The following is a 20,504-nucleotide window of genomic DNA, read 5'->3' as shown; positions in this document are numbered from 1 at the left end:
ACAGGCATTGGCTGGACAGCTATGTAGTGGGGCTTGTTTAACCTTTGCCTTGTGGGCAAGCAGGAAGGAGAGACGATGCTGAGAGATGTGTGTGTGTTCTGAGCTGCTGTCTGGTGGCCGCGTTCACGAAATAAAGTTGGCAGAAGCAACAGGAGAAGTTTCCTTCTTTGCTTCGGAGCTGAATAACACTGACAAGTTAACAGACTCGTAGCGAACGGAAAAGAAGGCGGCTTTGTTTGTGTTGAATACAGAAGATGAGGACTTTGATGGATTTGTGGATGAGGATTGATGAAAAATAACGTGAGTACATTCTAAAATACTTCAATTAAGTACAACCCAACTCAGTTTTGCTCCCGCTGCCGCATGCATGCTAGCCTATGTTTTTTTATTGTAGCGTCGCTGGGAGCACGTCCTGTTCCCAGCATACTTTGCGGTAATGTTTTGGTGCAAATGCTCTTAAAGTTACATGTTTGACCAGGAAATAGCAAGCTCAAAAGAAGACGGCTTTTTTATGTGGAACAACTGACAGTTTGTGTGGATCTTGTGAATGATTGTGACTGAGCTAGGACTCAGTAATTAAAGTCTACACACGACGGCTTCATTGATTGAAAAACAAAACTTTTTCGTGCGTGAAGCTTCTACTTGAGTTGGTAATTTGGCCGCTATATGCGGTCAGATATTGACCAAGGGAGACAAAATGGGTGGCCGCTGGCCGCGTTGGACAGGTGACTGCTATACACAGGGTCTATAACATGTACATTTGCTGCGGGGGATTTTTCAGTGGCCGCTATAGGCAGGTGGCCATTCTATAAAGGTGGCTGCTAAGACAGGTAGTTTTATATTTGTCTTGAAAAGTTTAAATGTTTGCCCTCTCAAAAATGCACTTTGAATTATTTTTTCAAAAAGATGGTTTTGTGAAGAGCCTTTAGAATAATTTGTATATTATTTTATATGTCATATTTCCATTTTCTTAAAATTAATTTATGTATTTAGTTCTAACATCACATTTGAGTCTTTTATCTTGTGTTAACCGGGTGGGAAATATCACGACCTATTTTACCTGATTTCATATTTTCTATTTATATTTTTGTATTATTTCTGTGTAATATTTTGTCATTAAAATATAAAAAAATACACTTCTTATGATTTCATATGATTTTGGATGTACATTTGCTCACAAAAATCACATTATGTAAAAAAAAAACAAAAAAAAACATTTAACAAGTTAAGATCGTTAGAAAATGTTATTTTTTTAAATTTAAATCAGCATCTTTCATCAGATTTCGCTCCTGCTGCCCGTGATCGGCAAACATTTGTTGCTGACATGCTGGCTTGTGTTTTTGCCAACGAAAACTAACAAACTAACAAAGATTTGGCTTCCAAAAATGATGAGCTCTTCTTGTTTGACTTTACAACTAAATGGTGATGAATATGAAATATTCATCATATATTTTCATTTGAATAATAATTTCATTGCTTCATTATTTCATTATTCTTTTATCATTTAATTTCAATATTGTTCACATTTTTATTTAGATACATTTTCATTCATTGTGGATCATTTATCATGCTAACATTAAGAAATCTTTTTCGTCATGCTGAAAGACTCCCAACACTTGAAATAATTGGAGTCAGTGGGTGCTGCTGTTTTGGGTAGCGAACAAGTTGGTCATTTTTCTTTACGGTGTGTGTGTGTGTGTGTGTGTGTGGGGGGGGGGGGGGGGGGGCAGTGAACATTCTTCTCTGTATGACTTGATTGACTTTATTTGTAAGGCACCAGAAGTCCTTCTTCCTTACTGCAGAACATATTTCACATAAACATCTGTTTGTACTTTTTTTTGATAGTTGGCTTTTTTTGTTGCTTTTTTATAACTTGTTTAAATGCAGTATTTATGATTTCAGACACAAAACAATTTCACCTTCCGGTTTGACATGATACACAAAAGTATTTAGAAAAAAGAAAAGAAAGACCTTTACAAAGCTTACATTGCAACAGCACAAGAATGATCCAGGAGAGAGAGAGAGAGAGAGAGGATGCATTGATATACACAGAAAGCTCTCTACTGTATGTATGTACTGTATGTATTTTATATAACCTCCAGCTACAACAAATACATACTCTAATTGATATCAATACAGAATAAGATTCTTTTCATTAAAAAAATGCTGCCAAGAAGAAAAGAAGGATCTCGCTGCAGGCCATGCATGCATTGGTGCCACGTGTACGGCGGGAGGCGGGTGTGCTGCAACTTGACTCGTTACTTCCATGCAACGTGTGGATTCACGTCATCACGCTCGGCCAGGGAATCCAATCCTGGTCTTTGCTGCCCTCTGCTGGCCAACACGCACAACAACATGCACCCTCCGGACGGCGTTGACGTCCACATCTCTTGTCGTGTTTTTAGTACCAAGGTGCTTTTTTCCATCAAAAGTTCGGCCGCTTTCACGCAGAATCGAGGAGTAACGAACAATCGGGCATTTCTCCACACGCCAATCACACCACGGCGCCAGCCAGCGTCTGTTGTGGCGCGTGCAGAACACGTCAGACGCTGCCAATTGCTTTCCTCACAACGGGAAGCGTGTCACACCCCTGTCCCAGCATTGCGGAGCAGCCTTTCACACAGGCGGCATGCGACCTCCGATACGACTTCCGGTCCTTCACGAGATGGGGATAGAGGTGGCAAAATGTCAGCTGGCACAGGCTGCGTGAAAGGAGCTTTTGTTGTACGCCAAATGAAGATATTTCTAGAAGCTGTTGAGGAAGAGTAGTGGTGTGCCAAATGATTCCCACCTTGAATATTTCAATCACAAAGCGAGGGCACTCACGCTGCTCCACAGGTGACATTTACGGGAGCAAGGAATGTATTTTTATTGTTGTTCTAATTCATTTCTAGATAGTTTTATTCTGCTATCTTATTTATTTTTATAATTACCTTCTATATATTTTTATTCTGCAATATTATTTATATTAAAACAAAAATATCTCAAAATTCATTGATAAAAAATATTGCATAATAAAAATATATAGAAATTAATGATAAAATAGGTATAGTAAAAGCTTTTCAATATTTCATAATATCTAGAAATGAAATACATTTTTATAATTTATATATTTCATACATATTTCATAACAAAAATATATAGAAATTACAATACATTTTTATAATTAATTTCTATATATTTTATTATATACAAAAATATAGAAATATGATAAATTGTAATGTCTATATATTTTTATTATGCAATATTAAAAAAATATATTGCATAATAAAAAGAGATAGAAATGAATTATTAAAAAATATTATTGCATAATAAACATATAGAAATTATTCCAAAGATAATGTAATTTTCTATAAATGTTTCATAATAAAAACATATAGAAATGAATTCTAATACATTTTTATAATGTCTATATATTATTATGCAATTTATTATTTTATTATGCAATATTTCATTTTTCAATGTATACATTTTGTAATAATTATTTTCTATATATTTTTATTCTATACAAGGGTATATAAATGATCACAAATATGAATTTCCATATATTTGTATTATGCAATATTATTAATTTGTATAATTGAGTTCTATGTATTTTTATGATGCAATATTATTTGATGATTTCTATTTATGGGGTGTTTCATAACACTTCCTTAATTGATGTTGAATGGAATGTGGGGAAAAGAAATCTTTTCCTGAATGTTCTGAGCTCCTGTTTGCATACCAGTGCCAGTGCATGCCATAGAGCAGAACGATGAGTAGCTGATGTCATTTCCTCTTTAGATGGCATCAGTCGTGGTTTTTGTTTACTTTCAACGTGGGTTTGGACGTGGGGGGTTCCGAGTGGGATGTTTCCTACTTCCAAGCGGTCTGGAATGCAGCACAGGCCTGTTCGACAGCCGAGTGGGTAGCAGAGAGTCAGGAGGAGGAGAGTAGAATATACAAGGTGAAGCTTCATCATCAAAAGAGAGAAAACATTCAGTATAAAAAAGAGAAAGGATGCGAGGATGAAGGAAAGTCCTCCCAGTGAGAGGTTGCTTAAAGTCAAGTGATAAGCTTGGAGCTCCAGAAAAGACCAGGACATAAAAACAAGAGCTTCCAATGACGGGCCGCCTCCGCCACCGCCTAATCGGACTTGTCTCCGTCGTCCTCACGGTGGCTGTCGGCGCCGTCACGCGACGCTTTCTCTTCCTTGGCCAGCTGCGCTTGGGAGGCCAGCAGGGAGGAGAGGGAGAAGAGGCCAGAGGAGGTGGTGACGGCGGGGAGGCTCGGCTGGCTCAGGCCCAGCGGCAGGGGGGTCATGGGGAGGGCCAGGCCCTGGAGCTGAGACAGCTGGTGGGCCTGAAGCTGCTGCTGCATGGAACACAACTTCCAGTCAGTACACAACGCCTGCTTATTACACAGCATCAGTCATAGTCTATATGCCGTGTAACACCCACCCCCCCCAGGCAAAGCACCAAGGCTTCATGGACTTCTGTACACGATTTACACACGACTTACAGTTTTCACATTAGGAACTGGACTATGCGTTCAATGTCCCTACAATACGTAACCTTCTGCACTCCACTCCTCCACACTCACTCTCTCACTTCCTCCTTGCTGTCATGTGTGATTCTTCCGTTCACACGATCCCTGCCGAGCTCCTATCAAAACGCACTTCTGCCACCTTGCGGCCGTTTTTTGTGGCTTAAAATGGCTCTGGAAGCGACGTGCCTTAGTGGAGAGTTCCGTCACCACCACTTTTTGCCTCTCGTGCATAAAAACGTAAAAGACGTATAAATACGTTGCTGGGATCGGGCGTTTGGGTAAACAGGTCTTTGGTATCGAAAGAGTTAAAAGCAAGCAGTGATTCCCAACGACGGTGCCGTGGCAAACCTTCCAATCTCACTTCATTGATCTGAAAATGATTATCCACTACAAATAATGCAGCTTTCTTCATCCATATCTATATCTCTATCTACTGTATGTCTATATCTATACCTCTATCTACGTCTACATCTATATTTCTATCTACTATATGTCTATATCAGGGGTCACCAACGTGGTAGCCCCCCCATGACCACATGAGGTGCCCGCAAGCCTGCTTGTCATTCAGGTTTTCAGTTAATAATGAAAGAACAGTAGAAAGAAAAGTACAGTAGTACCTCGCATAACATAAACCTCCTTTTACATAAATTCCACTGAACATAAAGAATTTATGTAAAGTTTTTGCTTCGTATTTCAGAAGAAATTCCATATAACATAAAGCGTCAAGTCAGTGCAAGTCTTTTTTTTTCTTCAATCAACTTTATTAATGCCTCAAGTCGGTGCAAGTTCAGACTAACACTTGGTGACGCCTTCTGACGCATCACGCTCTCATTGGCTGATTATCGTGGCACCGCCTCGGCTCTCATCTCATTGGCTGATTATCGTGGCACCGCCTCGGCTCTCATCTCATTGGCTGATTATCGTGGCACCGCCTCCGCTCTCATCTCATTGGCTGAGTTATACAGCACGTACGTGAGTTTGTGTGAGAGACAGACTTGTCCCTTCAACCTCCTTCCTCTTCGTAGTCGCCCTGAAACTAACTTAAACAATTAAGTTAAGTTATAAATTAAATTTGGCACACAGCATTATCGTGTAGTGCGTGTGCGTTTGTCTGTGAGACCAGCTGACTCTTAGACTCTTTAAGGCTCGTCCTCCTCCTCCTTCCTGCCTCCACTTGCACTCCTGATCAAGACATCTCGTGAACGGTAGGATTGTTTTTGTTTTTCACTTTTATTCATTTACAGTAATCTTATTTATTAGCTTATTTTATATTGGAATGTTACTCTACTATGTTTATGCTAACGTTTTCTTATATTTTCCCACCATATGTGGTGGACTTTGAATATTTTGAAGTGCCAAAGGGGTGAGTTTGGGAAGATCTTGGAACGGATTAGGCTATTTACATGTATTTTACGCTTCGTATAACATAACATCCCTATAACATAAAGGTTCTCGGGACGGATTATTTACGTTGTAGGGTTCTCTACTGTATTGTGAAACATAAAATGTGAGTCGTGGATACCAGCATTTTGTGAATGTTTTGGTAAAACAAGCATATTTGATCTGTTTGGGTTGAAATAAGCTATGAAAATCATTTCTACAAAAATGAGTAGCTTGTGGCCATTTTCATTTTCTAAAAGTAGCTCTCACAAGGAAAAACCTTGGTGACCCCTGATATATATCTATACACCTCTATCTACTATATATCTATACTTCTATCTACTGTATATCTATATCTCTATCTACTATATGTCTATATCTATACCTCGATCTACTGTATATCTACTGTATATCTATACCTCTATCTACTGTATATCTATATCTATACCGGTATCTACTATATGTCTATACCTCTATCTACTGTATATCTATATCTACACCTCTATCTACTATATATCTATATCTATTTCTCTATCTACTATATGTTTATATCTATATCTATACCTCTATCTATGTCTATATCTATTTCTCTATCTACTATATGTTTATATCTATATCTATACCTCTATCTATGTCTATATCTATTTCTCTATCTACTATATGTTTATATCTATATCTATACCTCTATCTATTAGGGATGCTCCGATTGATTGGCCACCGATTAGCATCGGCCGATTTGCCGTGTCCTCCGAACACTGTTTGTTTAAGGAACATGAAGCCTCACGATGGTGATACCATCATGGTGATACCATGATGATACCATCATGAGGGTCTCCTAGCCTGAGTAGCTCATCAAAGAATATTTGCTTCAACTCTTGCAATGCATGAATGAGTAACCGAATGGATGAGTGAGTGAGGGAATTAATGAGTGAATGAATGAGTGATTGAGTGAATGAATGAGTGACTGCGTGAATGAAGGAGTGAATTAATGACTGAGTGAGTGAATGAATGAATGGGTGATTGAGTGAAAGAATTAGTGATTGAGTGAGTGAATGAATAACTGAATGAGTGAGTGAATGAATGAGTGATTGAGTGAATGAATAAGTGATTGAGTGAGTGAATGAATGGATGAGTGAGTGAATGAATGACTGAGTGAGTGACTGAATGAATGACTGAATGAATGAGTGAGTGAGTCAATGAAGGAGTGAATGAATGATCGAGTGAGTGAGTGAGTGAATGACTGAATGAATGAGTGAGTGTGTGAATGAGTGAGTGAATGAATGAATGTGAGTGAAACATGCACATGAGGACAGCATGAGAAGCAGTAGAGGTGATGATGATAATGACACATAAGAAGCATTTTTTCCAGGCTGGACAGACCGTACCCTTATGATGGAGTTCATCTCTGGGGGGGTGACCTGCTTGGCCCTCTCAATGGCTGCCAGGACCTGCTGCTGGTGCTGCAGACGGTGACGGGTGGGGGGGTGTTGGTCAATGAAAGGCAGACATAAATGAGGGGAGGAGAGGTTGGGCAGGAGAGGTGGAGAGGTTAGATCAATATCAATCGTCCAAACACAGACCTGACAACCCTGCGGCCATTGAGCTATTCATACACACACACACACACACACACACACACACACACACACACACACACACACACAGTGAAAGCCTTGTGTGTCATCGGTGGATGGATGGTGGGGGCTGGTGTGCCATAATGGTTGGAGGTGGACCCCCTGGTGGAAAGATAAGACCAACAGCTTATCTGAATCACACAAGCATTTATTACACACACACACACGCACACACACACACACGGCGGAAATGAGAAGCGGGGGCGGAGGAGGTGGTGGTGGTGAGAAGTGTGGGGGGTGGGGTCACATACACATAACACACATACAGAGAGGGAGCGAGAGAGACTAAGTGAGGAGAGAAAGTGATGTGGAAGAGAAGAGAGAGGAAGTGATGCTGATGCTGAAGAACACGAGGAGAGCAGTGGAGGTTGGGATGCTGAGCCGGGGGGGGGGGGTCAGTGTGGTGCAACAGGTAATGAGGCGGGGATGAGAGTGATCTCATTGCAGGATGTAAGGAATGGGCCTAGGGGTCAGATGGCTCAGTGACATCTCGGTGTCAGAGTGTGTGTGTGTGTGTGTGTGTGTGTGTGTGTGTGTGTGTGAGTGCGTGTGTGTGTGTGCGTGTGTACCTCCTGTGACAGGTAAGGGAGAACTTGGGCACAGATTCCATTTAATCTCTTCACAATCTCAGCCTGTGGAGGAAAATAAGAAAGGTTAGCAGAGATTTACAGTGGTGCACTTTTATGTTGGCTGCTGGTCATCATGAAGGCTTCATCAGTGATAAATCAGCATGACGAGACACGGCTGTGGACAAACCCACAAGCAGGGAATGTGCTTTTATTCTGGAACTGTCCTGTACTGCATGCCTTTTCCTGTTTTTCTACTTTTATTTTTATCCTATTTGCATTGATTCCAGTGATGGGCGGAGCAGTGGGGCACCTGGGGGTTGACACCTGCGGCCGCTTTAAAGCACAGCTTAGCATTCATATTTCATATCTCCTGTCTTGCCCTGTCCTTCAAGGTTTGGAATTTGCAGAAGAGCACCAAACATGGGACATTGAAAGGTGGAAGAAAGTTTTATTCTCCCTTGACGGTCCTGATGGCTTCCAACGTCACTGGCATGACAAGGAGATCCCACCTGAGACGTTTTCTACCATCATGATCCTTCAATGGAACAATGGAGCTTCGGGTTGCGCAGGGGCGTCAAACGACAGAATGCTATGTGGAGATGTTGCAGGGGTCATCCCGCATGACTGTGTGGTCATGACTGGCTTTTCAACAGGACAACTCTGCACTTCACAAAGGACTTCTTCTAGAGGAATAAGCTCACTCTTTTGGACCATCCTGCATGCTCCCTCATCTAAATCCAATGGAGAACATTTGGGGATGGAGTTACAAAAATGGACATCAGTTCCAGACAGTGGAGCAACATTCCCATTGGCCTCCTGGAAACCTGGCATCAAGCATGCCCAAACCAACAATATACATTTTATTTCTATTTTAGGCTTTTTCTTTAGTTTTGCTCTTAACTTTTGATCAGCCTATCTCACTTTAATGCTTCTTTTTTTTCCCACTCATATTTCTACTTCTCACATTTTCAAGCTCTATTTAGAACCTTCTTAAGATCCAACAGTGCAAAGTGTACTCTCTTGCAACTTTTCAACTGCTCTTAACATTTCGGTCAGGAGTGTTTTTGCTGATTGTCATCATAGAAACTTCCACACTGGAACCTCTAAGGCAGGGGTGTCAAACTCATTTTCATTGAGGGCCACATCGCAGTTACGGCTGCCCTCAGAGGGCCACTTGTAACTGTCAGTATATATGAATCTAAATATGAATATAACCTCATAATATTATTACACAGTTGCCCATGCATTACATTATTATATTTTTACTAACAAATTGATGGATAACTTGCTTCGAAATGAAAAGTGAAGTGAGAATGTCATGGTGACAAGCAGACATTCAAGTACAGTAGACGCCCCTACGATGTAAATAATCCGTCCCGAGAACCTTTATGTTATAGGGTTTTTATGTTATACGAAGCGTAAAATACATGTAAATAGCCTAATCTGTTCCAAGATCTTCCCAAACTCACCCCTTTGGCACTTCAAAATATTCAAAGTCCACCAAATATGGTGGGAAAATATAAGAAAACGTTAGCATAAACATAGTAGAGTAACATTCCAATATAAAATAAGCTAATAAATAAGATTACTGTAAATGAATAAAAGTGAAAAACAAAAACAATCCTACCGTTCACGAGATGTCTTGATTAGGAGCGCAAGTGGAGGCAGGAAGGAGGAGGAGGACGAGCCTTAAAGAGTCTAAGAGTCAGCTGGTCTCACAGACAAACGCACACGCACTACACGATAAAGCTGTGTGCACAATTTTAATTTATAACTTAACTTAATTGTTTAAGTTAGTTTCAGGGCGACTACGAAGAGGAAGGAGGTTGAAGGGACAAGCCTGTTTCTCACACAAACTCACGTACGTGCTGTATAACTCAGCCAATGAGATGAGAGCAGAGGCGGTGCCCCGATCATCAGCCAATGAGATGAGAGCGTAGGTGGTGCCCCGATAATCAGCCAATGACAGCGTGATGCGTCAGAAGGTCACCGAGTGTTAGTCTGAACTTGCACCGACTTGAGGCATTATTTATTATTTATTATTTATGTTATATGGCATTTCTTCTGTAATACGAAGCAAAAACTTTACATAAATTCTTTATGTTCAGTGGAATTTATGTAGAATTTATGTTATGCGAGGTACTACTGTATTTGTTTTTGAAAAATGCGTGGAATGTCTTGCTGCATTAGATCATACTGACGTTTAGAAGAACCGCATGCAGTACAATTTTTCTGTCAAAATGACAGATCAAATACATTTAGAAGGGCAGAGGTGAAGTGCCTTATTGACATGCATTATTCCAAGGGTTTCAAGGGCCGCATAAAATGATGTGGTGGGCCACATCTGGCCCCCGGGCCTTGTGTTTGACACCAGTTCTCTCAGGTCAAACGCATGGAAAGACGTTGATGAGCTGCAGTCTACACTAGGCCACTAGGTGTCACTAGTAACACACCAGCGCCACACTTGATCACCAGAGCAACAGGATTTTATTGCAGGTTTGAATGATCTCACAACAGACATCACGTTCATCATCATCATCATCATCATCACCACAACAAATGTTGTGGCTGTACTCCAGCTAAAACTCAACTCCACACATCTGGAAGATAATGACTGAACTGCACGGTCTCGAGTCTTATTTATGTCTTAAATGGATTATTTTCTTTTATTATATCAACTATGTTGGTTAATAAGCGTGTAAAGGTGACTATAGGGGTGTTATTTCATGTCTAGAGGGCTCTAATCATGTTAAAAAGTGTATTTAAATGGCCATAAACAGGAGTTCTATTCCTAACATATGTTATTTTCTGTTATTATGTTTACTATATTGGGTAATACGAGTGTAAAGGTGACTATAGGCGTGTTATTTCATGTCTGGACGGCTCTAATAATGTAACAAAAAAAAGACATTTAGAAGGTGGTAAAGAGGTTTTTCTATTCATAAATAAGGAATAAATAAATAAGGAAGCCTACTTATTGGAAATTCACTGATCACGGTCGGGTCTGGAACCAATTAACTGCCAAAAACGAGGAATAACGTTGATGTAAATCCCACTAATCTCTTCCAGACACTCAAAAATATGAGCAAAAAATTCATTTTATAGAGAATAATTCTAGTTTTACATGCAGAACACAATGTGAAATAATAATAAATACAGTACAGGACAAACCGCCTAGTTTGGTACGTGCAACATCGGATGATAAGCCAGGCAAAATCTTAGTGAAAAATGTTGTCAAAAAAACAATCATCAAAACCTGGAGCTTTTGGAAAATGAGGTCCTATTGCAATTGCGCCAGAACAAAAAGTATTTTCCACCATAAGCTGGTGCGGACGTGGTCACACTTGTAAATATGTGATGGCGGTATTTCCTGACATGCATGTTCCTCCTGCCAGTCGTCTTCCAAAGAAGAAGAAGAAGAAGAAGAAGACAAAGAGCAAGATGACAGAGTGACGATAAAAGCTTAACAAACATAAATGCTGCTGAAAAAGTGGAATATTTGCACGCGTGCAGCGAGTCCCTCTGAGACGCTTTCAACGTGCCATAGCGTTTGTGTGTGTGATGATGATGATGATGAGCATATAGACGAGCAGAGCGCTTGATGCTGTGCTCTGCATGCATAATAAATGTTAGCAGGATCCCTCGACCCTCATCTCGCCTCCAATTACGCTCCAACACAATTACCCCTCATTTGCATACCTTGGATGGATTGGCTGATTACCACCAAATGTGATAATGTGAGAAAGATAGGCATTGGCCACAATTAGCGTGTGTGTGTGTGTCTGGGTTTGAGAAGGTCATACCTGATGTTTCTCATACGAATGAGAGCGTGGCTGGAATAACTAAACCTTGTTTTCTTCCTACAGGGATTTAAAGGTTAAGCCTGGGAATATATTTTCAACAAACCCCAAGGAAAGACCAGAAAACACACTTTACTGATACCACTAATCAGTATGGTCCATATTGCTCATATACCACCAATCAGTATCATTCTTATAACTCATTTAATCAGTATCATCCATATAACTCATACTACTAATCAGTATCATCCATATAACTCATATTCTACTAATCAGTATCATCCATATAACTCATATTCTACTAATCAGTATCATCCATATACTGTAACTCATAAACCATTAATCAGTATCATCCATATAACTCATATACTACTAACCAGTATCATCCATGTAACTCATATACTACTAACCAGTATCATCCATATAACTCATATACTACTAACCAGTATCATCCATATAACTCATATACTACTAACCAGTATCATCCATGTAACTCATATACTACTAATCAGTATCATCATTATAACTCATATACTACTAACCAGTATCATCCATATAACTCATATACCATTAATCAGTATCATCCATGTAACTCATATACTACTAATCAGTATCATCCATGTAACTCATATTCTACTAATCAGTATCATCCATATAACTCATACTACTAACCAGTATCATCCATATAACTCATATACTACGAATCAGTATCATCCATATAACTCATATACTACTAATCAGTATCATCCATATAACTCATTCTACTAATCAGTGTCATCCATATAACTTATACTACTAACCAGTATCATCCATATAACTCATACTACTAATCAGTGTCATCCATATAACTCATACTACTAACCAGTATCATCCATGTAACTCATATACCACGAATCAGTATCATCCATATAACTCATATACTACTAACCAGTATCATCCATGTAACTCATATACTACTAACCAGTATCATCCATATAACTCATACTACTAACCAGTATCATCCATGTAACTCATATACTACTAATCAGTATTACCCATGTAACTCATATACTACTAACCAGTATCATCCATATAACTCATATACTACTAACCAGTATCATCCATGTAACTCATATACTACTAATCAGTATTACCCATGTAACTCATATACTACTAACCAGTATCATCCATATAACTCATACTACTAACCAGTATCATCCATATAACTCATATACTACTAATCAGTATCATCCATATAACTCATTCTACTAATCAGTATCATCCATGTAACTCATACACTACTAACCAGTATCATCCATGTAACTCATACACTACTAACCAGTATCATCCATGTAACTCATATACCATTAATCAGTATCATCCATGTAACTCATATACTACTAACCGGTATCATCCATATAACTCAAATACTACTAACCAGTATCATCCATGTAACCCATATACTACTAACCAGTATCATCCATATAACTCATATACCATTAATCAGTATCGTCCATATTTGTGTTTTATCATTCCTAATACGTGCTTTGTCATTCATATTATGTGTATTATTCATATTCGGTGTATCATCATTATCACAGGTGTTAACTTCTTGATACACTTGTGTAGTCCAGCTGTTGAACAGTACAAAACATGAGATGCCTCCTCTCTACTTCCTACGCTACGCCATCAGTGGTTCTAGCAGTGTGATGGTTAACATCTTCTTACACTGAGATGACATCCCATACGTTGCCCGTGCACTTGATCATAGTTTCATGATGGCGCCATGATGAGTTGTCCATGCTTTTCACGGTAAAACGCTCACTCACATCCTACCTGCCAGACGACTACAAGCACTGAGCTCCAAAATGACTCCCGATGTGGAGGACGAAGAGCAAACAGGCAGAAAGGAGAGAAGCATTTCCCAGCAGGATGGACGGATGGAAGGACGGAAGGTGTGCATGTGAAGGAGGGAAGGAAAGGAATACAAGTCAGCGTGGAGACCGGAGGTGAGCAGCGCAAAGCGGGGAGGGTGATGGTGGGGTGGTGGGGGTTGCCATCACACAATGGGCCTGGACATGAATGCTCCTCGACACCCGTTTCCACACATCCTCTTCCATTTCAACTCTCTAATGGAAGCAGCGCGTCTGCACACGCTCACACGGCACACAAAGACACTCGGGTGCACGGCGCAGGATTAACAGCAGTACACAAAAACACACATATACTGTATCGTCAACGTGCACACCCATGCTTGCACTGTAGCCAGTGTTCAACACGGGGAGAAAAGAACAACACAACACATCATGAGCACGTACACACATACAGGATGCACCAGCAGACACACACACACACACCTCTACCACATAAAGGAGATAGATGTGTGTGTGTGTGTGTTGCGCCTGTATGTGTGTCTTTGTGCGAGTGCTTGCATGTGCAGGACTTTCAATCATGGTGTCAATGCCTCCATGCTTCTTCTAATACGCCTGCCAGCATCTACCGTCGGTCCGAACACTTTCTGTGTGTGTGTGTGTGTGTGTGTGTGTGTGTGTGTGTGTGTGTGTGTGTGTGTGAGAGAGGGACAAGAGCAGGAATACTCCCCCTGCTTGAACCGAACCAACTGATGTACGAGCTCCCAACCTCCGTGTCCCCACTCTTCTCGTCTACTCTTTCAAATAAGCGTGGGTGTCCAAACCTTTCCCTCCAGCGAGGCCCAGGGTCGTCAAAAATGAAAGAATGCAACTTTGCCATTTTGATATTTTGTAAAGCAACACACAGATATGCTAACAAGTTAACAAATATATCAATATCATCTCAGCGTTGTCATATAAGTAAAAAGCCTATTATTAATACCAAATGGACTCTTCTTTCCTGTTGTTGTTTTTTTATTTTCCAAACGTTGCAACTTTCTTCAAACATTTTCTTCTCGTAATGTGATGACTTTATTCCCATAATATTTGGGCCATATTCCCATAATATTAGAACTTCTTCCCCAACCATATTTTCCCAAAAATGACAACTTTATTTTGTTTTGTTTGTTTGTCATAATGTTACAACTTTTTAAACAATAACAGTGCTAATAAAATGACATCATTTTTCCTTACCAGTTATTCATGTAAAATTCTTTGCTCTTAATATTTTGACTTTATTCTCCAAAAAAATACAGCATTTTTTCCCCTTTTCTGCTGTTTTCTTTAAATGTAATTTCCCAACTTCATATGACTTCATTCCCGTATTTTGAATATATTCAAATAAGATTCCAACTTTTTCCACAACCACATTTTCCAAAAATGACAACTTTATTCATTGTTTTTTTTGTTTTTCATATTTGAACCCCCCCCAACAAAAAACGTCTTTCTTTAACATTTCCACTTTGTCACTAGAATGTTATTTTTCCTCATAATATTATGACATTGTTGTCGTAAAATTGACTTGTTCTTGACTATAACTTTTTTCTATTAATGTTTGACTTTAGCTTTGTACAATTACTAATGATTTTTCCATTTTTGCTGTTGTTTTTTTATCTGCTTTTTATCTGCCTTAAATCACCGTATTGGCTTGGAAGCAGTGGACCAGGTACTTGAAATAGTACCTGTAAGTACCTGTTTCAGGGGCATGAAGGCGCACGTAATTTACGCGGGCCAATCAGGGTGGGGGTGTATGGTGTTTTATGATTTCTGGTCTTCATGTGGGTGGGAGGCGGGAGGCGGCAGGTTGGAAACAGCGTTATCCACACCGCCAACAAGGCTGGACTGATATTAAAACCCGGGAGCAGCAGCTTCAACCACCTCAGTGGCCAATCGTAGATCGATTCGCCATCAGTTGCGCTTCCTCCGGTTGGCGTCGCAAATATAACTGATACAAATTTATGGCTATGAACAAGCTTGTTGTGAAAGCCAAGTTAGCATCTTTCAACAAATAACCATACAATAACATGCACTACTTTCCCCACACACGCATGTTAGCAAGATAGCTGTTATAGTTGGCATTCACATTTTACAGATGCTTTTTTGAGTGATTCAATTCACTGCCGTGCCAGCAACTCTCACACAGAAAACACTACAGGTGCTCCTCCCGTGACCACGCAAGGCCATAAGCAATGACAAAAACAAGGAGTTAGGTCAGCCTGGCAGTAGGATACCTAGTCCCACATTGCTACACCTTCGTGATGTCTCCCAAGCGTTAGGCGGACGCTTCTGATGGGGTGTCATTTGTATTATTTACTTGTATTAATGTCTCTTCTGTTGTTGTTGCTTAATTTATTGGTATATATGTTTATGTGTTTATGTTTCTTATGTTCTTATTCTTTCATTTGTTTTCTTTCTTTTCTTGGGAGAATGAACAGAATAAGATTTTCATTGCATGGTATAACTGCTGTTGTACTATGCACATGACAATAAAACTCTCTTGAATCTTGAATCTCTTGAATCTCTTGAAAGAAAAGGAAAGTGAAAAGCAAAGTGGAATTAGACATGAGCAATCGATGCACAGTGGAGAGACCCTGATCAACATTGTCTGCAAACACAACAACCATCATGAAGGATGAAGATGATAAAAGGATCTGCTCCTATGAAATGGAAAGTGATAACTATGCAGTGTAGCGCTTTTATTATTGACACTCAATACGTCTCTCCCTTCCATGCAACGCCCCTTCCAGTGTGCAAGACAATAAAGGGAAGGACTTGTTCTCTTTTTTTTTTCAATGACTGTTTATTGATGACTTCTTTCAAATGTAGATGGAAGTGTAGTTTGTGCATACCTGGAGGTAAGAAGGACTGGAACTAATGAGGATTTGTTGATTTGTCCTAATGAAATATGACATGACTACTACCACATCACTACTACCAGGAGAACCAGAGTATAGGGCGGCAGGGAGCCACCTAGCGTGGCCCAGCAAGGTGCACTGTATTCAGCGGGCACACGCTCCGAACAGCCGGTGTGACGCCACGGAGGTCTCTGGCAAACATAACTCTCAATCATAGGATTCTCAACATAGGATTGGAACTCGTCCAAAGACCCAAGACCTCCTGTATGTGGTGCTATTGCATCACATGACAATATGTACAGTATATCCAACATCACGTAGACGGAAGAGTTAAACATTGACTCACCTGTTTGTGCATCTCAATATTGAGCCCGTAGGACATCTCATAGTACTACACAAAAGACAGGAGACAAGGAAGTGTTGATCATTCCTCAAAGGTAGCAACATTGCAAGACAGATACTGCTACACCTTTGTCACATATATCAAAAGCCAAAATGATGCCTTTTTTTGTTGAAAACATGGCCACTGATTCTCTCATTTGGCCCTAGAGAGGTCCTGTAAATGTCCTCCCACATTTGCCCCAAATCTTCCCATAAAGTGCTGTAAAAAGACTCCTTCCCCCTCAACACACACACAAATATTATTCATAATTTGAGATTTTTGTAAACATGAAGGCCAACGTAACGCAGCACGCCCTGGCCGGGGATCCAATCTGCGTCCACAGATCCCCAATCAATGAGAGCCGAGTGAGCAGCGCCGGGCAACGAGCTAAAAGGCGGAGCTGTCCGCTCGTTGTTCAGCACAGCTCTTCAATTCATTCAAGGCGTCAGGGAGTTAGCTTTGTCACCCTTAGCTTGTTACACCAGCATGTTTACATGAACACTTTTCTATGCTAAACATCCAATCACTTCCATGAAATACATTTCCAAAAGTATTTCTTTATTGGTTATTAGGCACTGACATGCTTTCTTATACTTTCAACTGAAAAACAAAACTCACAGCCGCTCCAAACTATGTCTACTGTCAAAATATTAACATAAGGGATGCTCCGATCGATGGGCCACTGATCAGTATGGGACGATTTCTGACCAAAATGTAAACAATACCTAACCAAACGCAGTGTGTCTTAAAGGGTCCCTGACGTGATTGATCAACTTTGCTTAAATATGTTATATGTTGTTTGTTCCGTTTTTGAAAGCGGACGGTAAATTTGCAATAATGACATTTATAGTCGATGGCGCCACCCATGAAAAAAGTAGCTTACATTTCAGCCCCGTTTCCGGAAGTGACGTCATCGGGGTGACAACTCTCAGCTAAAGCAGAGTAAACACCTCATCAAAGGTACAGTACGTACAGTATTCCACAGAGACGTGTGTATGCAAAAGGATGTCCGGGTTATTTCTCCGGGTTTTTTTCTCTCCAATATTCAGACAATAACAAAAGTGACACTGATTCAAAATCAGAAATATTGTGATTGATGAATTTTTATTGAAGTGCAATTTTTGACACTTTTATTTTCATTCCTTGTTTGTTTCATTGATTTTATTTAAAAGCTCTTGACATTCCAATTCCAATGTTAAATACTCTTGACAAATGACAGTTTATTGCTTTTGATACGGTGTACTCGCATTATTATGACATATATTATCATTACATTCATGAAAAAAATAATGTTGACAATAATATCATTAATCGGCAATAATTGGTAGGACAATTATCGTCCAGCAAAATCGTTATAACAGACCAACGTGTTCTGCACTTCTCGGCCATCGTACTTATAAACACCAAAGACGTGTTTAGAAACCTGAACACCCGATCCCAAAGACGCCTTTTTGTGAAAGAGACAAACAGAGGTGATGACACAACTGTACTCTACATAACTTTTAGAGCAATTTTAAGCCATAAAAACAGCCACACGCATGTGGTCTAGTGGTTAGCATGTTGGCCACACAGTCACAGTCTGGAGATGGGAAGACCTGGGTTTGTTTGTCCGTTTGGCATTTCTGTGTGGAGTTTGCATGTTCTCCCCGTGTGTGCGTAGGTTTTCTCCCACATTACAAAAACATGCATGTTAGGTTCATTGGTGACTAAATCAGGGGCCACTGGAGGTAGAGTCTGGGCCTCATCAAGTATTGGGAGTAAGGCTCACGATAACGATAATATCTAAAACGATATTGGGTATGCTGCAGGAAACACGTCTAACATGCTAGCGCACTTTAAGCGGTATCATCCGACAGTGAACGTTAGATCTACAAGAAGAAAACCAGCTTTGGGCAAACCCCGATAACTTCAGCATATAAACAACCTCTAGCAAACGACTCCGACCGGGCCAAAGCAGTAACACACGGTATTGGAGTTTTTATAGCCACGAGATTACGACCACATTCAGTTGTTGAGAGCGCTGGCTTTAAGCACAGTCATGGAAAAAAATGCTTAGACCACCCTAGTTTCTTCAGTTTCATGTTCATTTTAATGACTGATACAACTAAAGGTACCTTTGTTTGGACAAATATAACAATGACAACAAAAATAGCTCATAACAGTTCAATTTTTTGGCAGTACAATGCTACAGCTATTCATGGAAGCAATTTTGGTTATCATCAAGAAAACCATGGAAGTTGCTAAATATCAGCTTTTAAATTCAAATCTTATGAGCTATATTTGTTGTCATATTTGTCCAAACAAATGTACCTTTAGTTGTACCAGGCATTACAATGGATCAGTAAACTGAATAAACAAAGGTGGTCTAATCAGTTTTTCCATGACTGTACAGCATATGATTAAAGTTCTTGTACCTCGCTACGAAATACCATCACTTCCTCACTTTAGCCAGAAAGTTATACCAGCACTTTATGGAAAAACCTAAAAGTGATGTAGTTAACGAGCTATCACGTGTCCGCTATTTCACTTAACGACAGATGGTTGAGGGCTGCACGTCTAGTGGTTAGCACGTTGGCCAACACAGTAACAGTCTGGAGATGGGAAGACCTGGGTTGGATTCTCCCTTGGGCATTTCTGTGTGGAGTTTGCATGTTCTCCCCGTGTGTGTGTGTGGGGTTTCTGGGTACTCTGGTTTCCTCCCACATTCCAAAAACATGCATGTTAGCTTCATTGGAGACTCTAAATTGTCCATAGGTATGAACGTGATTGGTTGTCTATATGTGCCCTGCCATTGGCTCGACACCAGTCCAGGGTGTACCCCGCCTGTCGCCCCAAGTCAGCTGGGATAGGCTCCAGCATGCCTCCGCGACCCGAATGAGGAGAAGCGGTATAGAAAATGGATGGATGGATGGACAGATGGTTGGACTTCACGTGCAACAGACATATTTAACTGTAACTGTCCATTACATTTCGCCACAATGTTTAAACACAACAGTTTATTTTATTATTATATTTCTATGTAAAAAAAACTCAGTCTAATGGGTTGCTTTTATTTATTTAAAAAAATGTGTTTGCATTTTTTTTTTAAATAAAAGCATTTTAAGTCATTTTTTCTGCCTTTTTTGTACCGAAAAGAACCAAAGCGAGCACTTCAAGGAACTGAACCGAACCGAAATGACATTTTAGTGTACCGTTACACCCCTAGTATTTACATACCTGTTACATGTTGTGCTGTCATTTTGTGTGTGTGTGTTAGCACCGTGGTTGTAGGCAGTGTTGTGTTTAGTGACCCCCATTTGTCCATGTGACACACTCTTAGTTCCGTGGTAGCTTATGCTTTCACCCTGTGAGCATCATTGGCTTAACTTAGACCTTGTGGGCCGCATTTACAGTCGTCTTTCCTGTTAAGTCGCGGGCCGCAATGTGACTTGGCGGGCTGCAAATGGCCCACAGGCCGCGAGTTTGAGA

The 20,504-nt window shown here is 40.2% G+C and overlaps 1 protein-coding gene across 2 annotated transcripts in view; it reads right to left on the bottom strand.

The window, feature by feature from the left end:
- Window positions 1-3,314: 3,314 nt before the first annotated feature.
- Window positions 3,315-20,504, bottom strand: part of tle5 (TLE family member 5, transcriptional modulator) — a 60,802-nt gene continuing 43,612 nt past the window's right edge. The window contains exons 4-7 of one of the 2 annotated variants that reach the window (XM_054788822.1): window positions 17,001-17,045; window positions 8,111-8,173; window positions 7,293-7,367; window positions 3,315-4,350 (exon numbers count right to left, since the gene is read on the bottom strand). In XM_054788822.1, the coding sequence (XP_054644797.1) occupies window positions 4,126-4,350; window positions 7,293-7,367; window positions 8,111-8,173; window positions 17,001-17,045 (408 nt within the window). In that variant the 3' untranslated portion in view covers window positions 3,315-4,125. Of the gene's footprint in view, window positions 4,354-7,292; window positions 7,368-8,110; window positions 8,174-17,000; window positions 17,046-20,504 lie in introns of both variants that reach the window. The other variant, XM_054788821.1, reaches the window with a different exon arrangement.

Source organism: Dunckerocampus dactyliophorus, chromosome 10 (assembly GCF_027744805.1).
Source record: "Dunckerocampus dactyliophorus isolate RoL2022-P2 chromosome 10, RoL_Ddac_1.1, whole genome shotgun sequence".
NCBI lineage: Eukaryota > Metazoa > Chordata > Actinopteri > Syngnathiformes > Syngnathidae > Dunckerocampus > Dunckerocampus dactyliophorus.
This window is presented reverse-complemented; position numbering and strand designations above follow the sequence as displayed.